The sequence below is a fragment of the Gopherus flavomarginatus genome, chromosome 4, assembly GCF_025201925.1.
Source record: "Gopherus flavomarginatus isolate rGopFla2 chromosome 4, rGopFla2.mat.asm, whole genome shotgun sequence".
NCBI lineage: Eukaryota > Metazoa > Chordata > Testudines > Testudinidae > Gopherus > Gopherus flavomarginatus.
The window spans coordinates 81,306,474-81,330,533 of NC_066620.1; the positions used below are offsets into that span (position 1 = coordinate 81,306,474).

Genomic DNA, 24,060 nt, shown 5'->3' on the forward strand with positions numbered 1-24,060 from the left:
TCAGGGTGCAAGGGGAGGGTCTGGGTTTGCAGAGGGGCCCAGGGTTGGGGCACGGGCTTACTTCAGGCGGCTTCCAGTCAGCAGCTCAATGGGGCTAAGGCAGGCTCCCTCCCTGTCCTGGCTTCATGCTGTGCCCCAGAAGCAGCCAGCAGATCCATTTCCTAGGCGGGGGGGCAGGAGGCTCCACATGCTGCTCTCACCTGCGAGCATGCCCCCCCCCCCCCGTTTCCCATTAGCCGTGGTTCCCAGCCAATGGGAGTGCGGAGCCAGGGCTCGGGCAGTGTGCAGAGCCCTGTGGCCCACCTGCCTAAGAGCCGGACCTGCTGGCCAATTCCGGGGCACAGCGTGGTGCCAGGGCAGGTAGGCACTACCTGCCTTACACCCGCAGCACCACTGACTGGACTTCTAACGACTTGGTTGGCAGTGCTGACGGGAGCCACCAAGGTCCCTTTTTGACCTGGCAACCTTATATTAGACATACTCTCCTGTGTATATTAAATCTGTCTGAGTAAGAGGGGAATTCTAGAATTTTTATGGCTTACTGGAAGTACTTGCACAAGATGTCTAATAAATCTACTAGTTGCAATTGTTTGTGTGGCAAGTGTCTTTGCTTTAAGTAGTAGTACTCTTAAAACCAAACCAAACAATAACTAACAAACAGAACCCCAAACAATTAACAAAATTTCTGTTTTTTGTTTCAGGAACAGACACTAAAAGAGAAGCGGAATGCATGGTCCCTTCAAGTTATTCCAGTGACCTAACTGAAAACATCACTCAAGGAGAACTAATATACCCTGAAATCTGTATGCTAGAATTGAAGTTGCTCTCAGCTGGCAACCCAAGCCTGGATGTACTTGCCCATGTTTTCCAGAGCTTTTTGAAAGTCATCAGGCAAAAGAAGAAAAATGCCGCTTTCCTTATGCAACAGGTAGAAGATGAATGTGATTAACAAAACAGAACTTGTGTAGCATGTTAATAGGAAACTGATGAAAATATTGTGCAAGAGAACCATGAAAATATTTAAGTATATACTCTTGCATCCTATCCATTATTTCATATTGGAATATTTGATATAAACTGAAATGGTTTTTTATATGACTAAGTTACAACTTAGTGACATGTAGAGTTAAGTTAACAGACAGCATATTTTAAACGATGTACTGAAAGATGTTTTATCTATCTGGATTTTGAGTTCAAGTTTGCAAAGCCTTGTTATGCCTACGACTGTTTATAGTCACTGTGGGCTGTGTGAATAGTGCTTTGCAGCTGATCAGCATATTTTAAAAAATGTTACAGCATCAGGCCAGTGTTGTAGTCATGTTGAGGTTAGGATATTAGAGTGACAGGGTGGGTGAGGTAATACTTTTTTCTTGTTTTTTGTTTTTTAATTGGACCAGTTTCTGTTGGTGAAGGAGATGAGCTTTTGACAGAGCGCTTCTTTAGGTCTGTGTCACTTGAAAGCTTATTTCTTTCATCAACAGAAGTTAGTCCAATAAAAGATATTACCTCACTCACCTTCTCTCTCCAGCATAAGGCCAAACACTTGTGTATCCATGAGCAATAACTCTTGGTCCTCCATTCTGGCTACCTGTGTTTTCCCCTCCACTATTTTACTAGCACCATACCGTTCACAGGAATCATTACAGCCCCAGAGCTAATGTAATCCTTTTAAGTAATCCAATTAAATAGACTGACTAGTTAAAAACAAACCTGTACCCCACATATGACAGACCATTCACGCACTATGAATATGTGCCTGTGATCTCCTGAAAGTCTTGGGCATTCTAAATATTTCTGAAGCTTTTTGTGCTCTTATTTTGTTCCTCCATAAGTGTTTTTTTTTTTGTTTGTTTTTTTTTGTACAAACTAGCATGCTCAAGTTAATTGTGGAAGGCCTGTCTTTCATTTGTTGATTCTGGGCAACTTAGACAAATTAGAATTTAAAATAAAGAAATTCAGAGGACGTTTTTGTTTAGCCTTCTATGTCAGAGGAACTTCAGTAATAAATTTATTTTAGATATGTCTCCATGAAGGATAAAATGTGGCAAGATCTAAAAGTCTTCTGTTAAGTCTGTCATTCATATAATCATTTGCAGGGCCGGCGCTACCATTTAGGCAGCCTAGGCAATCGCCTAGGTTGCCAGAATAATTGGTGGGTGCCGTTTTGCCAGAGGGGCGGCAGGCGGCTCCGGTGGAGCTGCCGCAGTGGTGCCTGTGGAGGGTCGGCTGCTCCAGTGGACCGCCCACAGGCATCACTGCGGCAGCTCCAGCGGAGCCGCGGGACCAGGGCGCAGGACGGCGAAATTGCCGTCCGCCTAGGGCGCTCAAACCCCTAGCTCCGGTCCTGATCACTTTATATGAAAACAGGGAATCTTTAGAATAAAATATTACAGTTGAAATTAAAAGCATTAACTACCTGGGAACCAATGATCTGGAGCGGTCCAACCAATGCCCTCTGTATCAGGAAACCTTCACTGTCTGCACACTGAATTGGCATGTCATATGAATTCAAGTTTTTTTTTGCAAACTTACTGTAATGTGTTTGACTGTCTTCTCCCCCTACTTCGTCCCCCCACCCCAAACCTTCCTAAACAGGCAAACCTGACCCAGACAGCTACTGTCTTAAAAACAAACACATTTCTAAAGCTACTAAATAACTTTGTATTGGATGGCAGACTCACTTGCTCCATCTCTTATCTACATCCTGTTATTAGTCCTATCTTCTTTGATTCTCTGGTGAAGTGTCCTAGGGCAATCTTCTGGTTGATCATTGGCAGAGGCATGGTGGTTTAGCGACTCTGATCTAAGAGTGTTGAGATTTGTGTATTATTCTTGGCTTGGCTGCTGATGTGCTGTGTGACAAGGTAACTCATGGCATCTCTGTTCCTGTTTCCCCTGCCATACTTTGTCCATCTTATCTATTTAGATGGAAAAAATTTTGGGACGGGGTTACCTTACTATGTGTTTATGCAGTACCAAGCACAGTTGCGGCTTCTAAGAGCTATAGTAATATAATTAGTTATTATTATTATTACCGCCAATAATACTACAAGGTTCAGTTCCTGTGTTCAGACAAATTGAGAATAAAGATATAAAATACCTGATTAATCTGATTTAGGCTGAGAACTTCGTGACTAATTTTTAAATATGCTTTTGTGACTTTTTTGTACAAATATATAAACAATTCTCTTGATAAATGATAGTCATGTAACTCTTGTGGTAGTTTTACCTGTATGGACTTTACCTGGTATTTTTATGACTAAGTTGTTCATCTAGTAGTCTTTTCCTATTGTATTGCCTGTGATGTTTGAGGCTTTATTATGACATAGAAAAAGGGGAAAATCCTATATTTTAATACAAATTAATGTATTTAAAATATAAATAACTTTTAGGGGATAGCCTTAGAACCCAAATCACCTATGACTCCATGAGGAAAGAAAGTTGCTGATTGTATGTTTATTAATTAGTCAGTTTTTAAACCCCGTTCCTGAAGACTCTCAAAAGCCTCAAGAAAATATATATAATTTGATTTCGTTTTAGAAAGTGACAGGAATACTTTTTCCATATCTAACACAATGTTGACTTTAGAAAGAAGAAAAAGAATACAAATCTATTGGACTAATCAGTTTAGTGATTTATGAGCAAAAATTGTTTGAGATTGAATTATGAAGGATGCAATTTTTTTTACTAGCAGTGAAAGTGAGTTGCTTTAAATGTTAAAACACTGTTTCACCTTTACTTGACCTATGAGTGTGTAATTTGCTCATATCTGTACAGTAAATTACTGTAGGGTAGTAATTAATCAATTTGTGGTGATGCAGAAAAGATGACATAGGTTCCTGCAATGTAGTCTGTAAGAACATTTGAGTTCTCAAATAATTGCCAGACAGGCAGTGGCTCAACAATTGATGCTTTAATCACCTTGATCCCAAAGGCTGTCTCATAATCGGAAGCATCTGAACTAGTCAGTCTTGCAAGCAAATTCAGTAGTTCTTTGACAGAACAAATACTAAAAATCACAATTAAATCACTAACAACATTTTATTTGGCAAAATCAGTTGTGAATATATTGGAATACTTAAAACAAATTCTGTTGAGTTTTGCTCTTCAAACTGATGTGAATTGTTCAGATACCTAACTTTGAAGTTTTTTCTTGAAGGGCGCTGTAAAAAGTCTTTTGGGAGGATTCCTAAACATATTGATACAGAAGGACTCCAGTTTTCATGGTGGGTATTAATGTTTGTTTTTGTTTAAAGAAATGCTGAAATTGTAATCTATATATTATACAGTTACAAGTTTATATGCTCAAACTTTCAGCCCACAACTATTATTAATGAACATGCAAAATTGACAAGCACATCCATGGGCACATCAAGATATCCACACTTACATGTACAATCCAAGTATGCTTGCATTTTACACTTTTATATACAAAACTGTGTTGGGTTTTTTTTTGGTTCTAGTGGTTTGGGTGGGGGAGTGATTGGAGTCTGCATAATGCCAAACAGGTGTACCTGCGGATTTGAAAGGTTATCTGAACACCTGGACCGAAGAGATTAGTGTTAATTTAGTGTTTCTATTTTGTAGATGACCATGTAGCTTCTTCAAAAGAAAATGACGTTATTACTTCTATAATACATTTTAGAATCCATCTATTTGTTTTTATATGTTTAGAAGTGAAATTAGCATTCACAGAAAGTTTCAGCTTGATATTAGAGGATCAAGTCCTCAAGAGGTACAACCATGGCAGTGTAAGCCTCCTCATAGGCCATTTATGTAGGGATACCTTTTGAGGTGAGAATATCTTTATACCCAAGCAACCCGTGACTTCTTACCTAAGATTTCCGTACGAATTAATTGTGATGTGTGTATTGTGGACCAGCCAGCTTTCCTGTATTGCACATAATTTAAACCATCTAATAAATGTCTGGTAACAGTGATTTCTAGTTGCTACAAACCCAGCCTAGAAGTGACCAGATTTGTGTCTTGGTAACAGGCAGCTCCCATTTCACATTTTTTTTTTCTAATTCAAGGGAAAAGCTTTTTTTTGGCCAGAAGTGCCTATTCTGATATAGTAAATGAGGTAGATGAAATTATGAGTATTCATTACATCTGATTTTTGTCACAGAAATGATAGAATATGACTCCATCTGATTGTAAGGTTGTATATAAGACTCAAAATTTGGTACTCTCTCCTTTTTAGGCATTTATGTGTGAATAGTTACTTAATATATTGCACATAAGTAGTAGCCCACTTGCCTAGAAACATTTTTCATGGTGTAGTGAACTATAGTCCTTTTAGATATATTCTGTTCCTTGCCTTTGCCACAGATTTGTTGTGACACTGGGTAAGATGCTTAACTCCTCTGTCTGGTTTCCTATTTAGCAACTGGAAATATCTGCCCCATGCGAGAGCTGTGAGGCTATATTCATTAATATTCTTAACTTGAGATTCGTAATGGAGGATGTCACAAAATATGTCAGTTCTAATGTTTTCAGTCAGTTTATTCTGTCTCGTCTTAGTGTCGTCCAAAAAGGAAGTTATGACAGCAATATACTATGATATTGTATATGATTTTTTTATTTAAGCATATTTTGATACCTTTTTATCATCTGTGTAGCATGTCAGATAGTGCTGGTAGAGCTTCTGGTGTCTTTGATGAGCTCAAGGACATGTGCAGAAGAGCTAACCCTTCTCTTGAGGATATTTTTAGAGGAAACACCTTGTACCGTAAGTATACTACAAATCAGAAAATTCCTTAATGCAGCAAAGAGTGGACCTGAACAAATTGACTGGCATATCAATATATGCATTTCTTTCAAGAAGTATTAAGAAAGGGACCTTGTTATAACATGTTATAATGTTACTGGGTAGAATGTATATAACTGCCATTTACTCTATGTAAACACTAGTTAGTAGAAAAATAGATTCATTTTGCTTGGCACAATAAAATGTGAGGGAAGGAGTAGGAGAGAAGAGGTGGCGAGGTATAAATGTAAATTGACTTTTTTGATGGAGCATTCATTCTTCAAGTGCAAGGAAAGACTGGGTTTTGGGGTAGGGGAACGGATGGTGAGAGGAGAGATAAAATATTGAATGTCCTTCCTGTTGTTAATTGCATCATGGGCAAAAAACCTTCTAGTTTCCCAGGAATTACCATTGTTTTGTGAACAGGAAGCACTTTCAAGTTAACTAAAACAATGTTTGAGCCTATTGCTTGTTGTGGCCATTTTGCTGAACTGTAATCTGTAGTTTTGTACAGGAGACTTTGAATATCCTTCCTTTCATTCTGTTCCATGTTGGAAGAATAACTTCATGGTATAGGCATTTTATTTAAATTGTGTCTTCTTGCTTTGTTGCTTACTGAGGCCAAAATGTTTCAAAAGTAGCTTGAGATTTTTTGGGTGTCTAGCTTGAGAAATGTTGGCCGTAATCTTCAGAAATGTTGGGAGCCTAGAATTTGATTTGAAATTAGCACTCAGGACCTCTAAATTAGGCTAAGGTATCTTAAATTGGGCATGCAAAATCAGAGGCCACTTCTGAAAATGTGGAACTGAGTTTAAATGAAGAGGTTTCTTTCTATGTAAGTTGTATATGACGCATTAGCATTGGCTATATAGTGTTAACACAATTTGATTCTGGTTATTTTTCTGGTTTTTCTCTTAGGAGATACTACTTAAAGGTATCTTGAAGATTGTGGAGACGAATATCTATATGAGTCCATTACAATATCTCTCCTTCCCCTTGCTAAAGAGCCCAAATTTAAACAGTAGCTCTTCACAAAAATCGACTAGTGCACTCAACAGCAAGACCGTAGGACTATTAAAAAGAGCAAAGTTTTCACAAAATAAAAAGGAAGCAGATGGTGAGAATTTGACTCACCAGCTTCTTTCTTCATGGCACGTAGCCCCAATCCACCTGCCTTTGGTGGGACAAAACTGTTGGCCGCACATGTCTGAGGGCTTCAGTGTCTCATTGTGGTTTCATGTGGAGTGTGTTCAAGAAACAGAAAGTCCCACAGAAAAAGGGAAGAAGATGAAGAAAAGAAGCAAACCACTTATTGTGCAAGAGAGCAGTTTTGATGGCACAGGTAAATTTTATAATATTTCTGAAATCCCTCAGCTTAAGTTCAGTTATTTCTACTAGACATACACAATAAAAATGCTGAACAGAACAGAAAGCTGTAATTCAATATTAGCTGCTCTGTACTGTTAATGTATGGCACCCAAGAGTAAACTTGGCCTTATATTTTTTTGGGGACTGATAAGACATGGTAAAATTTATCTCCCACTTCCAGCTTTAACTTGAAAACAATGAAAATATTTAAGTGTTGAACTTCTAAGCTACCCTTAGGTGTCCATAAGAGAAGGTATTACTGATTTCAGAAGTATCATAGTGGGTTTGCCCCCACTTTGACTCGCTTGCTTTCTCAGCACTACTAATTTATTATTCTCATTGAATTAGGAGGCAGAGATAATAAAATACCTATTGTGCCATCATAGCCACATTAAGGAAATGAAAGCATTCTGATTTTCAGTTGGAGGTTCTCTAGAGAAGTCGTCTTCTTCTGTCTCTTGAGTTCATTTTGGTCCTTTATTTGAAAAGTTGATGAAGTTGTAGAGTGTGTTGTTTTTAAAGTGAGAGCTGATAATGCTGATTTATAGTTCGGGTTACAAAATCGTTTAAAATCCTTATTCAAGCAAGTAATTTCTCTGAATTAAATGAGACTACATATTTGAGGAAAGGACTGCTGCTGTGAGCAGGACCAACCCTGAAACCTTTTGCTTTCATGTGCTTCTGCAGCTTTTCAAAAATGTCACCGTCTGGGCAAACATTTAGTCCAACTGTAGTCAGTGAAGGAGGGAGAAAAATAAGTTTCCCATTTTAAACTTCTAACCACAAACCCTTTTTACCCAAGGTTACAGTAAAAAGGCTGAAATCCAAAACTTAGTATGCCTTTCTCCCAGCTGAGGTCTTTGCTTTTAGTGGTAAGGGGAAAATATTTTACAAATTCCATACATAGAACATTCTAAGTATTTATTGATGCACACTAAGGCTCCTGTCCAACAAAGCTCTTAAACTGATTAACTATAAGCATGCAAGCAGTTCTGTTGACTTGAGTGCTTAAGTGCTTTGCTTGGTGAGGGCTTAAAACACAAGTGAATTGTGCCTGTACGCAATTACAGTAGCTGCGCAGCTGGCTCTGTGTAAAGATGCTGATTCAAAGAACATGCAGATTTATTGCATCCAGAGTTTCTTTTTTCCCTTTAAACTAAACTGGAAAATTTAAATGCATTCCTGTGGAGATATCTTCTAGAGCAGTGGTGGGCAAACTGTGGCCCGCAGGCTGCCCGCGGCCCATCAAGGTAATCCGCTGGCGGGCTGCAAGACAGTTTGTTTACATTGATCACCTGCAGCTCCCAGTGGCCATGGTTCTCTGTTCCCGGCCAACGGGAGCTGCAGGAAGTGGCGCAGGCTACAGGGACGTGCTGGCTGCTGCTTCCCACAGCTCCCGTTGATCAGGAATGGCAAACCGTGGCCACTGGGAGCTGCGGGCAGCCATGCCTGCAGATGGTCAGTGTGAAAAACTGTCTCATGACCCGCCAGTGGATTACCCTGATGGGCCGCAAGTTGCCCACCACTCCTTTAGAGAGTGCTTTCCGTCAACTTTTAATGTAAGATAGACCTAACCAAGGAAGACCTAGGTCTCCAACGATGAAACTACAATGTAGTGCTTATACTAGTCAATTCACCTTTAAAGAAGTTTCTTATGATACATAAACTGCTTTTTTGCACGTTATGGACCGTAAACAGATATTGTTGTAGTCATGGTCTGGTTAATTATAAGTGCCATATATGCTATTTTATTTAATCTCTTTATTTTCCTAGAAGGAAGCAAATCTGTACGAATGGAGTACCTTAACTTGGGGGACAAACTTGTTGAAGATGGCTGCATTCATATAATTTCATTGGGTTCCAAAGCATTGATGATACAAGTCTGGGCTGATTTGAACACTGGAGCCTTCATATTTCGGTACTGTATATTTCTGTTAGCCCAAAAGTAGGAAGAATTGTAAATTCCATAATGTATGACATCTTGTGCAAGCTGATCTGGAGTAGTAGCATGGAGTCAGCCCCAGGATAGAAGACAAAGCTATGTATATGTATGGCCTGTAGATTATTGCTTACTAGAACAGAAAGATCATTGACATCATGCTATAAATTTATGGCACGGTGCTTTACAAACCTAAAGAAACCTTCCCTGTGTAAAGGGTTTGGCTCCAGCCTTTCATCTTTTTCCAGGTAGGCATGATCCTATGCCTGTGCAGAGCAAGTTGTAAGAGATATAAGACAAGTAAGAGCTAATAAAGGACAGCAGCTGAGGGATGAAGGAATAAACAAGGAAGGACGGAAGTTGCTTGGATAGATGGATGAAGGAAGAGAATTGATGCTTAAGAATAGGGAGGCTGTTCCAAGTGTAGGAGGCAGCATGATGGAGGAAGAGAGGCAGTAAGGTGAGAGGCTTATCAAAATGGAATGGAAGAATGTTGTCTTTCCTGGGGAGATGGAAATGGTGATTGCTGAATTGTTCTAACCTTGGATCCAAACAACTTTAGGATATGCTGATAGTTATAATCCTCCTGGTCAGGCCAACTTTGGGTCTAACTTAAAATTCTTATCTGCTGGTTGGTGTCCATCATAATGTGTACATTTGTGGACATCAGCCAGCAGACTGGAGTTTTTAATGGAGTTTTGCTACTAACTCCAATGTGGCCCTAACCAGTCTCCCCTTTATGGCTCTTAGCAGCAGCTAATGAACATTCTGGGTTGTGTGTGTGTGTGTTTGTTTGTTTTATACAAACAACTTTACTTGGACCCTGAGACTGACACACCTACTATAAGCCCCCAAATAACAATGTTAGGTGCCTTTTAAAGAGAAAAGAGGGTTATCTGGTTAGGAGATTAGACTGGAAATTGGGAAATCTGGCTTCGGTTCCTGGTTCTGCTATAGATTTTTCTGCAAACCCTTTCTGCTTACCCTTAGTTCACAGATGAGCTTAATTCTTACCTACCTCAGAGATATTGTGGGGCTAAACTGGCTAATGTTTGAGGTTCTTGGATTTGTGCTGATTTGAGCACCAAAATGTTGAATCTTTCATCTAAATTTGAAAATGGAACTCCCCATGATTGGGTTACCTGCTAATGCAGGTTGGTTCCTGGAGGTGTGATTGTGTCTGCTGTCTTTGTTCGTTCATAGGAAACAAACATTTTTGTTTCCTATGCCATGTTTTTCATACATTTGGCTTTGTAAAAATGTAAATGCATTTTTAGTTATGACAATTTCACCCAGCCTTATATGGACAGTAGCAGAAGCAGTGGTTATTGATGGTGGGGTTTCTAAAAAATGAAGTAGCTTTTAAAGGGGCCTATTCATAGAAGAGATTTTCTAGAAAGGTATTTGCATCTCCTAAAACCTAAGTAAAGTGCTATGCCAGTACGACCAAATTTTACAGGCTACCACTAATGTTTAAGAGTTGAGGTGCTGCTGTTAGTCTCTCTCTCTGCTTATGCTACATCTGTGGTGTAGTCTCCTTTATATTTCTGTTGCTGGTACTGTAACAAAGTGCAACTTCATTTAAGCTGCCTTGGTGATAAATATTTGCTCAGGTTTTATTTGTATGATCTTTCTTTTCTGTTGCTAAAATGTTGCAACTAATTCTGTATGCATTGCATCTTTTACAATGAATTTAATGAAGATTTCAGCATTCAGTCAGTTCTTTGTAAGATAACATTTTCAGGAATTGTAATTGATTTAGGCTGTCCGCTACCCTGAGCATTGTCTCCTGGCAAAACTTTAAAGTCATAAACAGTTGAAACAGTGCATTAGTCAGTCACTCATATTTTTAACAATCGGATTTTTTTTTCAAATTGCTTATATTCCATGGGTGAAAAACCCATGATCTGATTTAATACTTAGCATTTGTATAGTGGTTTTAATCTTCTAAGCTGTTTACAAACATAATTTTACACCCCTATAAAGTAGGTAATGAGATAATTTGACTTTGAGAACAGGTTGTATCCAAGTGTTTCATTAACTTTTTTGAGTTTAGTAACCCTCACAACACCCCAGTGAAGTAAGGGAGTATTATTCTTATTTTATATCTAGGGAAATTCATCCAGAGAGAATGTAAGTGACTTTCCCCAGGCTACAATGTCAAGCGTTCCTGACTCATACTTAGGTGCTCAGCCCACACGATCACAGCTCTCTATATTTAGAATATCTATAATGAATAGAATCATAGAATATTAAGGTTGGAAGAGACCTCAGGAGGTCTTCTAGTCCAATCTCCTGCTCAAAGCAGGACCAACGCCAACTAAATCATCCCAGCCAGGGCTGTGTCAAGCTGGGTCTTAAAAACCTCTAAAGATGAAGATTCTACCACCTCCTTAGGTAACCCATTCCAGTGCTTCACCACTCTCCTAGTGAAATAATTTTCCTAATATCCAATCTAGACCTCCCCCACTGCAACTTGAAACCATTGCTGCTTGTTCTATCATCTGCGACCACTGATAACAGCCTAGTTCCTTCCTCTTTGGACCCCCCCCCCCATTCAGGTAGCTGAAGGTTGCTATCAAATCCCCCCTCACTCTTCTCTTCTGCAGACTAAATAAGCCCAGTTCCCTCAGCCCCTCCTCTTAAGTCATGTGTCCCAGTCCCCTAATCATACTCATTGCCCTCCACTGGACTCACTTTTTAACTTTCATTTAAAGAGAATTTTAAAATAAAATTGATCTTGGACCCAGTTAGAAATGCAGTTTTAGAAATATAGATAAAAGTAGAAATCCATAACTCTTTACCCGTTTCTTCCTTTGCTATTTTCATAGTATGTGTATGGATCCAAATGATGAAATGAAAGCTGGCCTGCTGGCACAGGCAGAATCACCAGAGAACATTTTCCTTGTAGGCAAATGGGAGCATTTGGCAATAACGTACTTGCAACAGCCAGAAGGCAAGAAGAATATCCATGGAGAACTGTCGCTATGGGTCTCTGGTCAGAGGTAAAGTACACTTCAGAAAATTCAAGCTGTAACTAAATCTTTAAGAAGCCAGCTTGTGGAAAGACTAATTCCTTAAGGTTTTCCTGGTGAAGAGAGAGGTCACTGAGCCAGGGTTCGTAGAGGGAACAGTGTTGAGACTCAATTCTTGGGGTGGGAAAAGAGGGACATTTTGCATAGTGAGTTTTCATCTGTTTTCAGAATCCATATTCAGCCTCAGGCCCATGCCCATACATGACCAATTACCCTCACTTTGATTTTTGTACTGGTTCGCCTCCTCCTCCTCCAGTCAGCAACCAGTAGGCAGGATGCTACAGGAATTCAGACTGGGGTCAGAAAGGGTACCTGCATGGAGCTAGGAGCCGACATCATTTCAAAGATGCAAGCTGATAACAAACATAAAGAAGGCAGTTGATCTGTGGAAGGGAAAGAGGAGTTGTTTGTGGTTTTGGTGCCTGGCTGAGAAGGAAGACATGTTATGGAAGGGTCGGGAGGAGGGGACACTCATTTTTTGAGAATGAATTGGAGAGGGAGAAGGAGAAGGAATGCATTGAATGTCAGAGAACTATCTTCTGCTCTGAAAGTGTAAATCCTGGAGGATGTATAGATTCTGTGTTTGAAGTATTTAATCTGTGGTTGGTATGCTGCCTTCTAAAACATATACTCTACTAAAAAGAATTATGAATTCCTTCCTTCCTTCCTTCCTTTTAAAAAAAAAAAAATTCTTTTAGAATCTGTTCAGCAGGCAAGTGACGTGGCAAATCTTCATTCTGGTGTAACAATATTAAAATTCTACCAGTTTCACAGTATTATTTAGAATCACAAATCCAATTTCAGATTAACTAGTTAGTTGTCAGTGTACAACAGCTGTTTGCTGTAGAGAGAGAGGTTTTTTGGCAAGGGTGCGGAGTTAATTCTATGCACCTCCATAATTCTGCTGTGTTCCTCAAGCCATAACAGCAATTTGCTAATAGTTGACAAGGAAGTGAAACTAATAGTCTCTAGGTTCACTATCTAAACTGAGTGAAATGCAAACAATAAGTAGTATGAATGGTTAAATGCATTATAAATATATTCTTAAAGCTTTTGTAGTAATTTAAGAGGCTAATGTGTTTAATTTTATATCTTGACAGTGTATCTTTTAATATTAAAAATCCTGGAAAGTTAATCAAATTACCTGTGCTTTGAATATTTTAGATGGAAATTCTGATAGATTTTTCAAAAACTTTGCAATATTTAAACTTTCCCTTTTTTATTTATATTTTAGGAAATGTGAGATCAGTTTAGATTACACTCTACCAAGAAAAACAACTTTATCTGACAGCAATAAAACATTTTGTATGATTGGTCATTGCACATCATCCCAAGAAGAACTACTACAATTGGCTGGGAAATGGGATCTGGGAAATCTGCTTCTCTTTAATGGTATTTATCTATTTAAAGGCAAAAATACATACATATAACTTTTTCCATTTAACTTGCATGTTTTGAATGGAAAGAGAGTGTAAAATACGAGCTAAACAGAAACTTTTTAACATGCAAACTTACTACAACAAAAAATAAAGGTTCTACTAAATACTAAAGAGATCCCTGAATTGAGTGCTGCTTGCATATGAATTATTGTAAACAGTGTGAAGATAGATAATTAGATTTTTATTTTTCTGTTTAGGTGCAAAGATTGGCCCAGAGGAAGCATTCTACCTATACGCCTGTGGGCCAGACTTTACCGCTATAATGCCTTGTAAATATGGCAAAACAATGACCGACTACTCCAAATACATAACTAAAGACATTCTACGGTGTGAACAAATTAAGGAATTCTTCATGAAAAAGAAAGAAGCGGACGTTGGACCTTTAATTGTAAGTTTCTAGTCCAAGTTAAAACCTGGGTTCTTAAACTCTTAGCAGTGCATTAACAAATTGGGGCCTTAACTTGCATTGGCACAGAAATCCTGGTCTGTTCTAGAGATTTTATTTGTAGTTCTGTTTGTTTTGCATTCTTTCGTTTGAGGTCCTCTGCTCTCCAAGAATAGGAGTTTCCCTAAGGCCTGATTGACTTCAGTGAGAACTCAGTGGAAAGAATTCCCATTGATTTCAATGGGTGTTGAATTGGGCACCGTGCTAGCTAGTAGCGGATGACTTTTGCCTCCTCCATTATTCATCAAGATTATTTTGTCTTCACTTGCTGTTCTGTTAATTGAGTTTGCCTGAACATGAAGCTTACAGGTAAAGGCGTGCACAATGGGAGGACAAGCAGGGACATAGGCCTCCCCAGAAATCTCCATGTGGCCCTGCAGCCTGGTGAGGAAGGAAGCAGCAGGGCTGCTGTCTGCCAGCTGAGCTCCTCCTCTGCTCTATGGCTACTTCTTCTTCTCCTTCCTTGCTGCTGGAGTCCCATTTGCTGCCTCTGCCTCCACCCCCCGACTCTCCTCAGTGCTTGATCTGCAAAGCAGGCAGCAGGGCTCGGACTCCAGCAGCAGGGAAGGAGAAATAGCAACTGCAGGGGTGGGAGGAGGAGGAGCACAGCTGGCAGCCAGCAGTCCTGCTGCTTCCTCCCTTCCTCGGGCTGCAGGGACACAGTGTTGCTGCCTCCCCGCTGCTGGGTGTTCCCCACCTCTGTCCCAAGAAATCTGCTGTAGCGCTGGGCATGGGTGAGGGGTGTTCACACAAACCTTTCTGTTTTAGCATGCCCCTCAAAAAGCAGTGAAATTTTAAATTCCTGCACACACCTCTGCTTCAGGTATTAGAGAGACTTATGAATGGGGTGGATGGGAGAGGAGATGGAAGAGTGATGTAGGTGAAATGCCTAATGAACCAGAATGACACAACTTTTATTTTTCTTCACAATAAAGGAAGACCTAAAAATTTAAATAGTAAAATGTTCAGAGAAATATAATTGTCTGTTCGTGAATGAGTTGACTTTTAAGACTACAAAAAAAAATTTATCTGCGAATTTTTCAAACGAAAGTATAGCCTGTTTTTCCTAAAAGTATGACATTAACCCCATGCAAGCTTCTTCTGTACTATTTAGCCCTGTCTGGAGTTGAGGGGTGAATTATTTATTTTATGATAGAAGTGAATTTCACTCTAATTTCATTACCTTTTCACCTCCTTTACTGAGGCTTTTGAAATAGTCTTCTGTGTATTAGGGATCATCCTTAATGTTGATATGTGAGCAGATTAGAAGACCCGAGAGCAAAGAGTTGAAAGTGAAAATTGTGTTACAGCAATCCTTTTTTACTTAAAGACTACAGGTGCTCCTTTTATAAGGCATTGCTAATTTTTTTTTTTTTTTTTTTTTTTTTTTTTAAAGAAAGTACTTTTAAAGTTTTGGGGGAAAAGGTTGGAAGGGAAGTCTCAGATTTCTGAAAACAGTCACTATCTTTCAACTATCTTGACTAAAGCATGGGAACCAAATCGTGTCTCAGCCTCTCGAATGTATATTTAGAAATATTTTGAGAGAGGAGTAGAAACAAGTTTATTGAAGCTACTGCTTTGTATTTCCTAGGCCATAAGCTTATTCTGTATTCTTTAAGGCAAAGTAAGAACTGATTAGAAACTAGAACTTCCTTAAATGTATGTTTCAGGAAAGTCTCGCTGTTATCTATACCACTTGCTGCCCTGCTGAGTACACCATCTATGAACCTGTTATTAGGCTAAAAGGTCAAGTGAAAACTGTGCCCTCACAGAGACCTTTCAGTTCAAAAGAAGTTCAGAGCAATTTCTTGGATCCTCATCACCTGAAAATGCTTCAGCCAGTTGAATATCAAACTCTTCAGGGCATACTGCATGAGATTGGAGGAACAGGTGCATTTGTCTTTCTCTTTGCTAGGGTAAGAGTAATAAAGTTGTTAAATACTTTTTTTTTTCCTCCATCAGTCTAGCACATCTATTGTGGTTTAAGACTCAGCTCTCTTGTTAGAATTTTGAAATGTAGTATTTTCACTTACTTTTTAAAAATTATGCCTTTGACATTATGGAAAATATAGCTTGTAACATAACCGACCAATGCAATGTGGTTACTGTGCATCTTAAAAGAAACTAGAAGCTGTTGTAACAGCCCGTGATTACATCCTGCAAGTTCCTGTGCAAATTAAACTCAAAAATATTGTAAATATAATGTATTAATGTACATTGCATCTGACTTTATGGCAGTATTAGCCTCTTAAATATCAAGATATGGCTTGCGTTAAAAATATTTTGGAGTTTATATAATGAGAACATTAATTTTTGTTTAATCATTTTATTAATCTGTGCCGTTATGTTTCTTCAAAAGCTACCCTTATTCACATATAAATATTTGAATTCATGTGTTGGCTACAAACTGCTGTTCCAAAAAAAATAGTTTTGAAATACAATGGACCTCTTCTTAGGAGTTCTGGTTTTTTTTAGCACAAAGACTTGGTGTGGTTATAGTGCATGTAATAAGTATGGGACCAAATTCACCTCTTTTATGCACTGTGCACATCTGACAAAATGGTGCAAATTAGATCTAATAATATCTGAATGTCACCTAAAAGGATGCTATCCTGGGCAGGGGAAGGGGCACAAGCAGTTCATAGGGCTTGCTTACTTTTGGGGTAAACTCTAAATTAAAAATAGCTTAACAGAAAGGTCTGATCAAAACTAAATCCTTTACTCAGAATGATTATCTCAAAAATTTTTACATGAAACAAATCAAGGCAGGTACTAGGGCTAAAGTGGAGTCCTTATACTTGGAATATCTGGTTTCCCAAAGTTTATTAATGTGATTCCAAGACTCATTTGCACAGTCCATCAAATTATCTTATTGACAACAGTCATATAGGGGAATCAGTTTGTATGGGAATGAGGCTCTCTGGTGTTGAGGCAAAATCTGCAATGGAAATTATTCCTATTAATTTTTACTGTGTTACTTACGTTTTACATAACTGCACATTCTACCATATATAGCGTTCACATCAACGAAGCATGATTTTTAGAGCTGTCAAACAGCACAGGTGTTGTAAATGCAGCATTGTTACATGTACATAACAGAGTAGGATGTGAATGTGTACAAAGTCAGCTGAGCCTTCCTTCTCATACACCTCTGACTTAATTCAGATGTTATGAGTTGTCTCTCATAGGGTTCAGGACTGCATTCCCATTGTTAACTACTTCCATATTTGTATTGTCTGTTTACCAGCTTTATTACACATAGCACAGAGGTAGTGGCAGCTGGGCTGCTGGATAGAGTTTTAACATTGGAGCAGACTGCTATAGTTATAGGCAGTCTGCCATGTTCTAGATCTCCAGGAGCCATAAATGAAGGTGCTTTTATAGCATTTAGGAAGCATCTCCTCCTCTTTTATGTAAAATACTCAACCTCATTGAGCAGGTGCTGCACATGTGATTTCCCAGAATGATAGGGAACTGTTTACACTTTTCTGCTTTAGTTTTATTTTTTGGAGTGTCTTTTTTTTCACTTCAACAAGGATGATCTTTTTCATGGGTCTCAGACTTGTTGGCAGATGTTCATTAACTCCATTGGGAATCCTGTGTTTTTAGGTAGAATAATGGAGTAGTATTTCTTTATAGATATGAGAGCCTAATTGAGCCTTAAGACAAATTGTAGCCTGGAGTGATGTAATACTTTTTACAGAATATCTATAAATCTGCTCATTATACTAGCTCTATCAAATATGTTTATCACTTGAATTATTAAAACTGGCTTATTTTTAGGTTATAGATATCACCAACTGTGAAGAGACTCAAGCTTTAGCGCTACAAGTTATACTCTCATTAACAAAATACAATCAACAGAGAATACAAGAGATGGAAAACTGTAATGGATATTCCATGATTCATCAGGTGTTGATTAAACCCAAGTGTATTGTTGGATTTCACATTTTGAAGGTATAATGTTGATAAAAATGCTTGTATAGTTTAATTTGGACTATATGGTTGTTTAGAAGACCCTCTATGCTCTTAGTCCTAGATTTGAAGCCCTACTTGGGATGCAGATTTTTGGTTTGGAGGCCATCCAATACAGGAAAAATTGCCCTCAGTCCAGAAACTGAGAAGATAGGTGAAATGAGAGAACGTTACAGAAACCACTTGGGTTTGAGGGGAAAGAAACAACTGCAAATACAGTTTTCTATAATTATCCCCCACTTGGCAAAGTTATTTTAAGATGACAAGCTAAACGGAAGATCAATTTTAGAAACCTACAGGTGAAACCTTAAATCAGAAGTGGAAGCTAAAAATATTATTTTAGAGGGTGACTGAATTGACACTGTTCACTTTATACTATCACAGGAGATGGTGTAGGATGTTTTGGGAGGAGAGGAGGAAGAGTTTGGATAAATCTTGAAAGCAAAAATTGTTATCTATGTAATCCCTTACATGTAGTTTTCATAAACAGTAATCCTGGTAGCATTTTTTCTAGAACACCTGCTCTATGATGGAAATGTTTTTGATCTACTTTGTAGGCACAGGAAGGCATATGAACCTTACTTAAAAATTGTATTATACCTGGGAGGAAAACTGCAGGATTCTCTGGGAAACACAGGAATAGGTGTCCTTTGGAGGAGACCATTCCAATGACTGCCTTTGAATCTTTCAGAGCTTCATTTTTGCTTGAGAATGTTTGTTTATTTGAAATGGGCATATGATATATGTGTGCATTGCCCTATTGAGAAAGTGGACTACAATTCTTAAATTCTGTAGATTTATTTTTTTTTTAAATTCGTCTACAGCTAAGGCTTTCAAAAGTGATTAGTATTTGGATGGCCAACTTGAGACACCTAAGAGAGGCCTGATTTTCAGAAAGTGCTGTACACCAATCTTCTGAGGATCAGGCCTCTCCTAAGGGGTGTCAAATTGGGCACCTAAACTCACTAATCACTTCTGGAAAGTAGGCCTGCTAATCCATAAAAAGCTCTCTGGGCTTCTGATTTCTCTTCTCTTAAAAAGGCATTTTAGTAAACAAAGATGTGGGGTTTCTTTAAATATCATAGAATCCTAGAAATGTAGGACTTTTGGGAGGTCTAGTTCACGGCTAATCCAGTGCTGATGCAGGATTAAGTATACCTGTAAGAACAGCTATTCTGGGTCAGACCAATGGTGGTTCTAGCCCAGTGTCCTGTCTTCTGACAATGACCAATGCCAGGTGCCCCAGAGGGAATGAATAGAACAGGTGATCATCAAGTGATCCATCCTGTCACCCACTCCAAGATTCTGGCAAACAGAGGATAGGGAAACCATCCCTGCCCTTCTGGGCTAATACCCATTGATGGACCTATCCTCCATGAATTTATCTAGTTATTTTTTGAACACTGTTATAGTGTTGGCTTTTACAGCATCTTCTGGCAAAGAGTTCCACAAGTTGACTTTGCACTGTGTGAAGAAATTCTTCCTTTTATTTGGTTTAAACCTGCTGCCTATTACGTTGCATCATAATTCTAGAAAGGATGCAGATAAGGATGGGCTGGAAACAACTCTTCTTAAAATATGGATGGCTGTAATTTGTGGTCTTCAGTACTCCAATCAAAACCTGAAGTCCTTTTGTTTTTCTGTTTTAAGACACTTCTTGAAGGATGCTTCAGTGATGAGATTCTTAATATAGATGAGAGTGGACAATTCATGCTTGATGCAGATTCCACTGCAGTAATACAAGATATTAAATTGTTAGAAGACTTGCTGCTTGATTGGAAGATATGGTCTAAAGCACAGGTATTTACCACCTTTATACAGATAAATAAAATGGATTCCTGTCTTAAGAAAAGTACAGTACATTCTTTTCGTCATCATCCTTACTTAGTCTGAAGTGGGTTTTCTGCATACTAGTTTGGGGATTTGAATAGCTACCAAAATAGACTGTACCCAGAATAAAACTAAATATAGCACAGATCTTCATGACTGCATTCAGTGTTATAGCAAGGGTATAATTGCAAATCCTTCTATTTTGTTATACATTTTAGGAGAGAGAAGTTGGGTAAGATTATATCTTTTTATTGAACCACCTTCTGTTGGCAAGAGAGACTAGCTTTCAAGCTTACATAGAGCTCTTCAGGTGACCTCAAAGAGAGAACCTCACCCACCCTGTCTGTCCAATACTCTGGGACTAATACGGCTACAACACTGCATACAATTATAATTTTGTGATGGGTTTTCATTAACTTTGCAAAACTTGGTATAGATGTTAAAAGAATTTTAAGGATTAAAAACTAAATTATGCCCCTTAACATGCTGCTTCTAGGTCAGAGTTTGGAACTAATTTTTAATTTTCCTCTTCCTTCTTTGCATGCAAATACTGGTAAAAAGCATCTTGATTCAGTTATAATGCTTCATATTACCTTCTTAATCTGTCGAAACTAGGATAGCATAGCCTATAAAACAGAGAGGAGGAGATAGAACTGTTACTGTATTTGGTACTGCTTGTTTTATACTATTGTTTTGTTTTTCAGCAAGGTGTTTGGGAAACTCTTTTAGCAGCTCTGGAAATCCTTATCAGAGCTAACCATCACCAACAGATGTTTAACATCAAACAACTGTTAAAAGCTCGAGTGGTGCATCACTTCCTGCTAACGTGCCAGGTTCTGCAGGTACTTTTAATCTTGTCTATTATTTTTGTGCTTGGTAAATAATTCCCTTTAAACTAGAAACAAAGTGCACCTCATTCTTCAATGTTTTTAGTTTTACTTTTCCAAGTGTCCCCATAAAGATTAGTTCTTCCCTCTTCCTACCTTCTAGCAGGCATTATAAAGTAGTGATATTTTCACCAGAACACATCAGTTGTAGAGGTCATCGGAGGGTGATGCAAGATCCTCTAGTACCCCCAATGGCTGAGTGTAGTGCCACCATTCCTGCCAACCTCAGGAGCAAGGGATGTTGATTCATTCCTATACCCATTGCCACTGGAATGCTAAGATGGTCCTTTTATATCTGGCTTTCAAACTTCTTTTTCTGGGGACCCAGTTGAAGAAAATTGTTGATGTCTGTGACCCAACGGAGCTGGGGATTGGGGTGTGGGAGGAGCTCTTGGCTGGGGCAGAGGGTTGGGGTGAGGGCTGCATGTTGGGGCTTGGAATGAGGGGTTCAGGGTGTGGGAGGGGGCTCTGAGCTGGAGCAGAGGGCTGGGGTACGGGAGGGGCTCAGGGCTCTGGGTTAGGGCCAGGGAAGAGGGGTTTGGGGTGCAGGAAGAATTCCAGGTTTTGGGGGGTGGGCTCAGGGCTGGCGCAGGGGATTGGGGGGCACAGGGTTGGGGTGCAGACTTGCTTCTGACGGCTCCCAGTCACTGGCACAGTTGGGGTACAGAGGCAGGCTTCCCACCTGTCCTGGCACTGTGGACCACACTGCACCGCGGAAGCGGCCAGCAACAGGTCTGGCTCCTAGGTGAAGGAGTGTGATTCTTGCCCGCGGGCACCAGCCTCCACACACCCTTGGAGCAGGAGCAGCACGCGTAGCCCCCTGTTGTGCCCCCCACCCCCACCTAGGAGCTGGACCCACTGCTGGCTGCTTCCAGGGTGCAGTGCAGTGTTGGAAAAGGTAGCCACGAGCCTGCCTTAGCTGGGCAGCACTGCCAACAGGACTTCTAACATCCCAGTCAGTGGTGCTGACCAGAGCAAGGTGACCCAGTGCCTTACATGCTGTGTCCAGTGGTGGGTCACGATCCACGGTTTGAAAAACACTGTTCTATGTAACATCCAATATGTATTAGAGCTTCCGTACTGAATATCTATCTAGCTTTACTCTCAAATCACTGTTAAGGAAAAGCACAGGTAGTGCTAGTGTTTTTGTAATTGGCCGTTACAAGTTTTCGGAAACACAGTTTTTTCAACTTTATTTAACACATAACCATCTGTCACTTTTATATTATTTCCTAAGAAAATGCAATGATACAAATTATTATAGCCTATCCTTGAAGGGATATGACTATAATATTCCTCTTTATTATTGCTATGATGCTAGGATTCTAATTCCATTTGAATAAAGAAATTTTGGATTTTTTAAATGGCTTGACTTGTTTTCATAATCTGAAGTCAAATACTGCCACAAACAGGAGTACCTTTCTTTTAACTATAGTTGTATGCCTCTTAAGAGCATTAATTAGAGCATGACATGAAGCTAGATGACTTATTCCTTACAGATGTTCTATTTTAATCTAATCCCATTTTTCCTTAACCATAATCTTCTTACTCACCTTCTCCAGGAACACCTAAACAGCATTTCCATGTCTGTTACTTCTGTTGCAGCTGTGCATAACCTAGTTTTTTTTTTAAGATCGTGTTCCCTAGTTGAAGCCTATTATGTAAGGCACTGCTCACACTCATCTTTTATATAAATTTTCAATATCTTTGAGGTAGTTTTCTCTAACAGGGGAGGCAGTGATGTGAATCAAACTCTCTTAACGTTTAAAACAACTGGGGAGAAAATGACATTTTTTTCATCCCATCTGCTCCTTTTGTTTTACATCTGACTCTCATAGGCTGTGCTTCCCAGCACAGAACCATCTTAGTCTGTCTTGTACAGCACCGAACACATTGTGAGCACTTAACAATTTGATCTAACCAATGCCCTATGCAATAATAGTCTCACTTCTGTGTGTGTGTTATGACTCTAAAATTATTGTAAGTGGATTTGCCTTTTAAACTTAACTCCTAGAAGAGTTCAGGGAAAAAATAGCAATTGCTAATTTCAAGCACTTCTGTGTTCTAATACAAGTAACGTTACTAAGCAATTGGTCCATAGCGCAGATTAGGGGCCAGATTTACAAAATTAAGTGCCTGAAGAAGAGGCAGTTAAAAGCCTACTAGGACTTACAAAAGTGTCTAAATAGTTTAGGCTCCTAACTCCCATTTTGAAGTCAAAAGCATCTAGAGGGATTTTTGTAAGTATAACCTTAGGTCTCCTTATTCAGTTAAATAGTTATACAATTGTAGTTAATATTTGAAAATCTATTAATTTTTATTAGACCTATAGAAATCATTAACATTGCAACTTCAGATTATATATAAGTGCTTCCATGGAAACAAACTTCCATTTTTTAAAAAAGTGTACTTGTGTAACTTGATTAGTATTACAGTTGTGGTTTCAGCATGCTAATTGCACGTAATATTGAATGGACACAGTTACTTCTTCCAGGTTCGGTAAAGTATACTAAAACTTTTTCCCATATCTATTGTATGGAAGAGTATAGTGATGAAATAAATTGACAAACCAAGCATTCAGGTAATTTTACCTGTGCATTTCTCTTTCAGGAGCAAAAGGAAGGGCATCTTACATCCCTGCCTCGGGAGGTTTGTAGATCATTTGTGAAAATAATTGAAGAAGTGCTTGGATCTCCCCCAGACCTGGAATTACTGACACTGATCTTCAGTTTCCTCTTAGCAGTTCACCCTCCCACTAATACATATGTTTGTCACAATCCCACCAACTTCTACTTTTCCCTGCACATAGGTAGATACAATATTTTGTTTAACCAGTAATAAACTATAAGATGAAATGCCAATCTATTTGGTTAAAAATAAAACTAAGCTAATTTTTTAAATAGCAGTTCTGTGAATGCCTCTGCTGTACACTACCATGTAATTAATGTTTCTACAAAAGCTACTTGAATTGAGTCTTACAACCAAAATTTCTTCTGATACATTATAACTACTTTGATTCTCTCAAAAGATTCTTTAATTGGACCTCCATATAACCAATAACCTGGTTGGGTTATTAGTTATAAACCCCCAAAGACAATATATATTAATAATTAGTGGCTATATTTTATACTCCATTTTCATCTTTGACAGCTATTAATAATTCTAAAAAGTAAACACCCGTGAGGTTGGTAAACTATCTCAGGCTTACAGATGGGGAAACTAACTTGTAAATGACTTGCCCAAAGCCAAATAGTCTATCACTTAAAGAATCTTCCAGTTTCTGGCCTCTGATGTACTTGGAAGACTGGATTAGATTAGGGTTCTCTGTGGATCACACATACTGAATGTGTGAATGCACTACAGTACCAATTTACTGAAAATTGCAGCTTATGC

The 24,060-nt window shown here is 38.9% G+C and overlaps 1 protein-coding gene across 9 annotated transcripts in view; it reads left to right on the forward strand.

Annotated features, from left to right (window-relative positions):
• The window catches only part of LYST (lysosomal trafficking regulator), a 180,373-nt gene that overhangs the window by 69,256 nt on the left and 87,057 nt on the right, over positions 1–24,060 (forward strand). For 8 of the 9 annotated variants that reach the window (XM_050950350.1, XM_050950358.1, XM_050950351.1 and 5 more), the window contains 13 exons: positions 702–928; positions 4,160–4,226; positions 5,622–5,731; positions 6,668–7,091; positions 8,891–9,035; positions 11,888–12,061; positions 13,326–13,483; positions 13,728–13,918; positions 15,646–15,891; positions 17,759–17,932; positions 19,601–19,750; positions 20,485–20,622; positions 23,278–23,476. In XM_050950350.1, coding sequence (XP_050806307.1) covers positions 702–928; positions 4,160–4,226; positions 5,622–5,731; positions 6,668–7,091; positions 8,891–9,035; positions 11,888–12,061; positions 13,326–13,483; positions 13,728–13,918; positions 15,646–15,891; positions 17,759–17,932; positions 19,601–19,750; positions 20,485–20,622; positions 23,278–23,476 — 2,403 coding nt within the window. The remainder of the gene's footprint in view (positions 1–701; positions 929–4,159; positions 4,227–5,621; positions 5,732–6,667; positions 7,092–8,890; positions 9,036–11,887; positions 12,062–13,325; positions 13,484–13,727; positions 13,919–15,645; positions 15,892–17,758; positions 17,933–19,600; positions 19,751–20,484; positions 20,623–23,277; positions 23,477–24,060) is intronic. The other variant, XM_050950357.1, reaches the window with a different exon arrangement.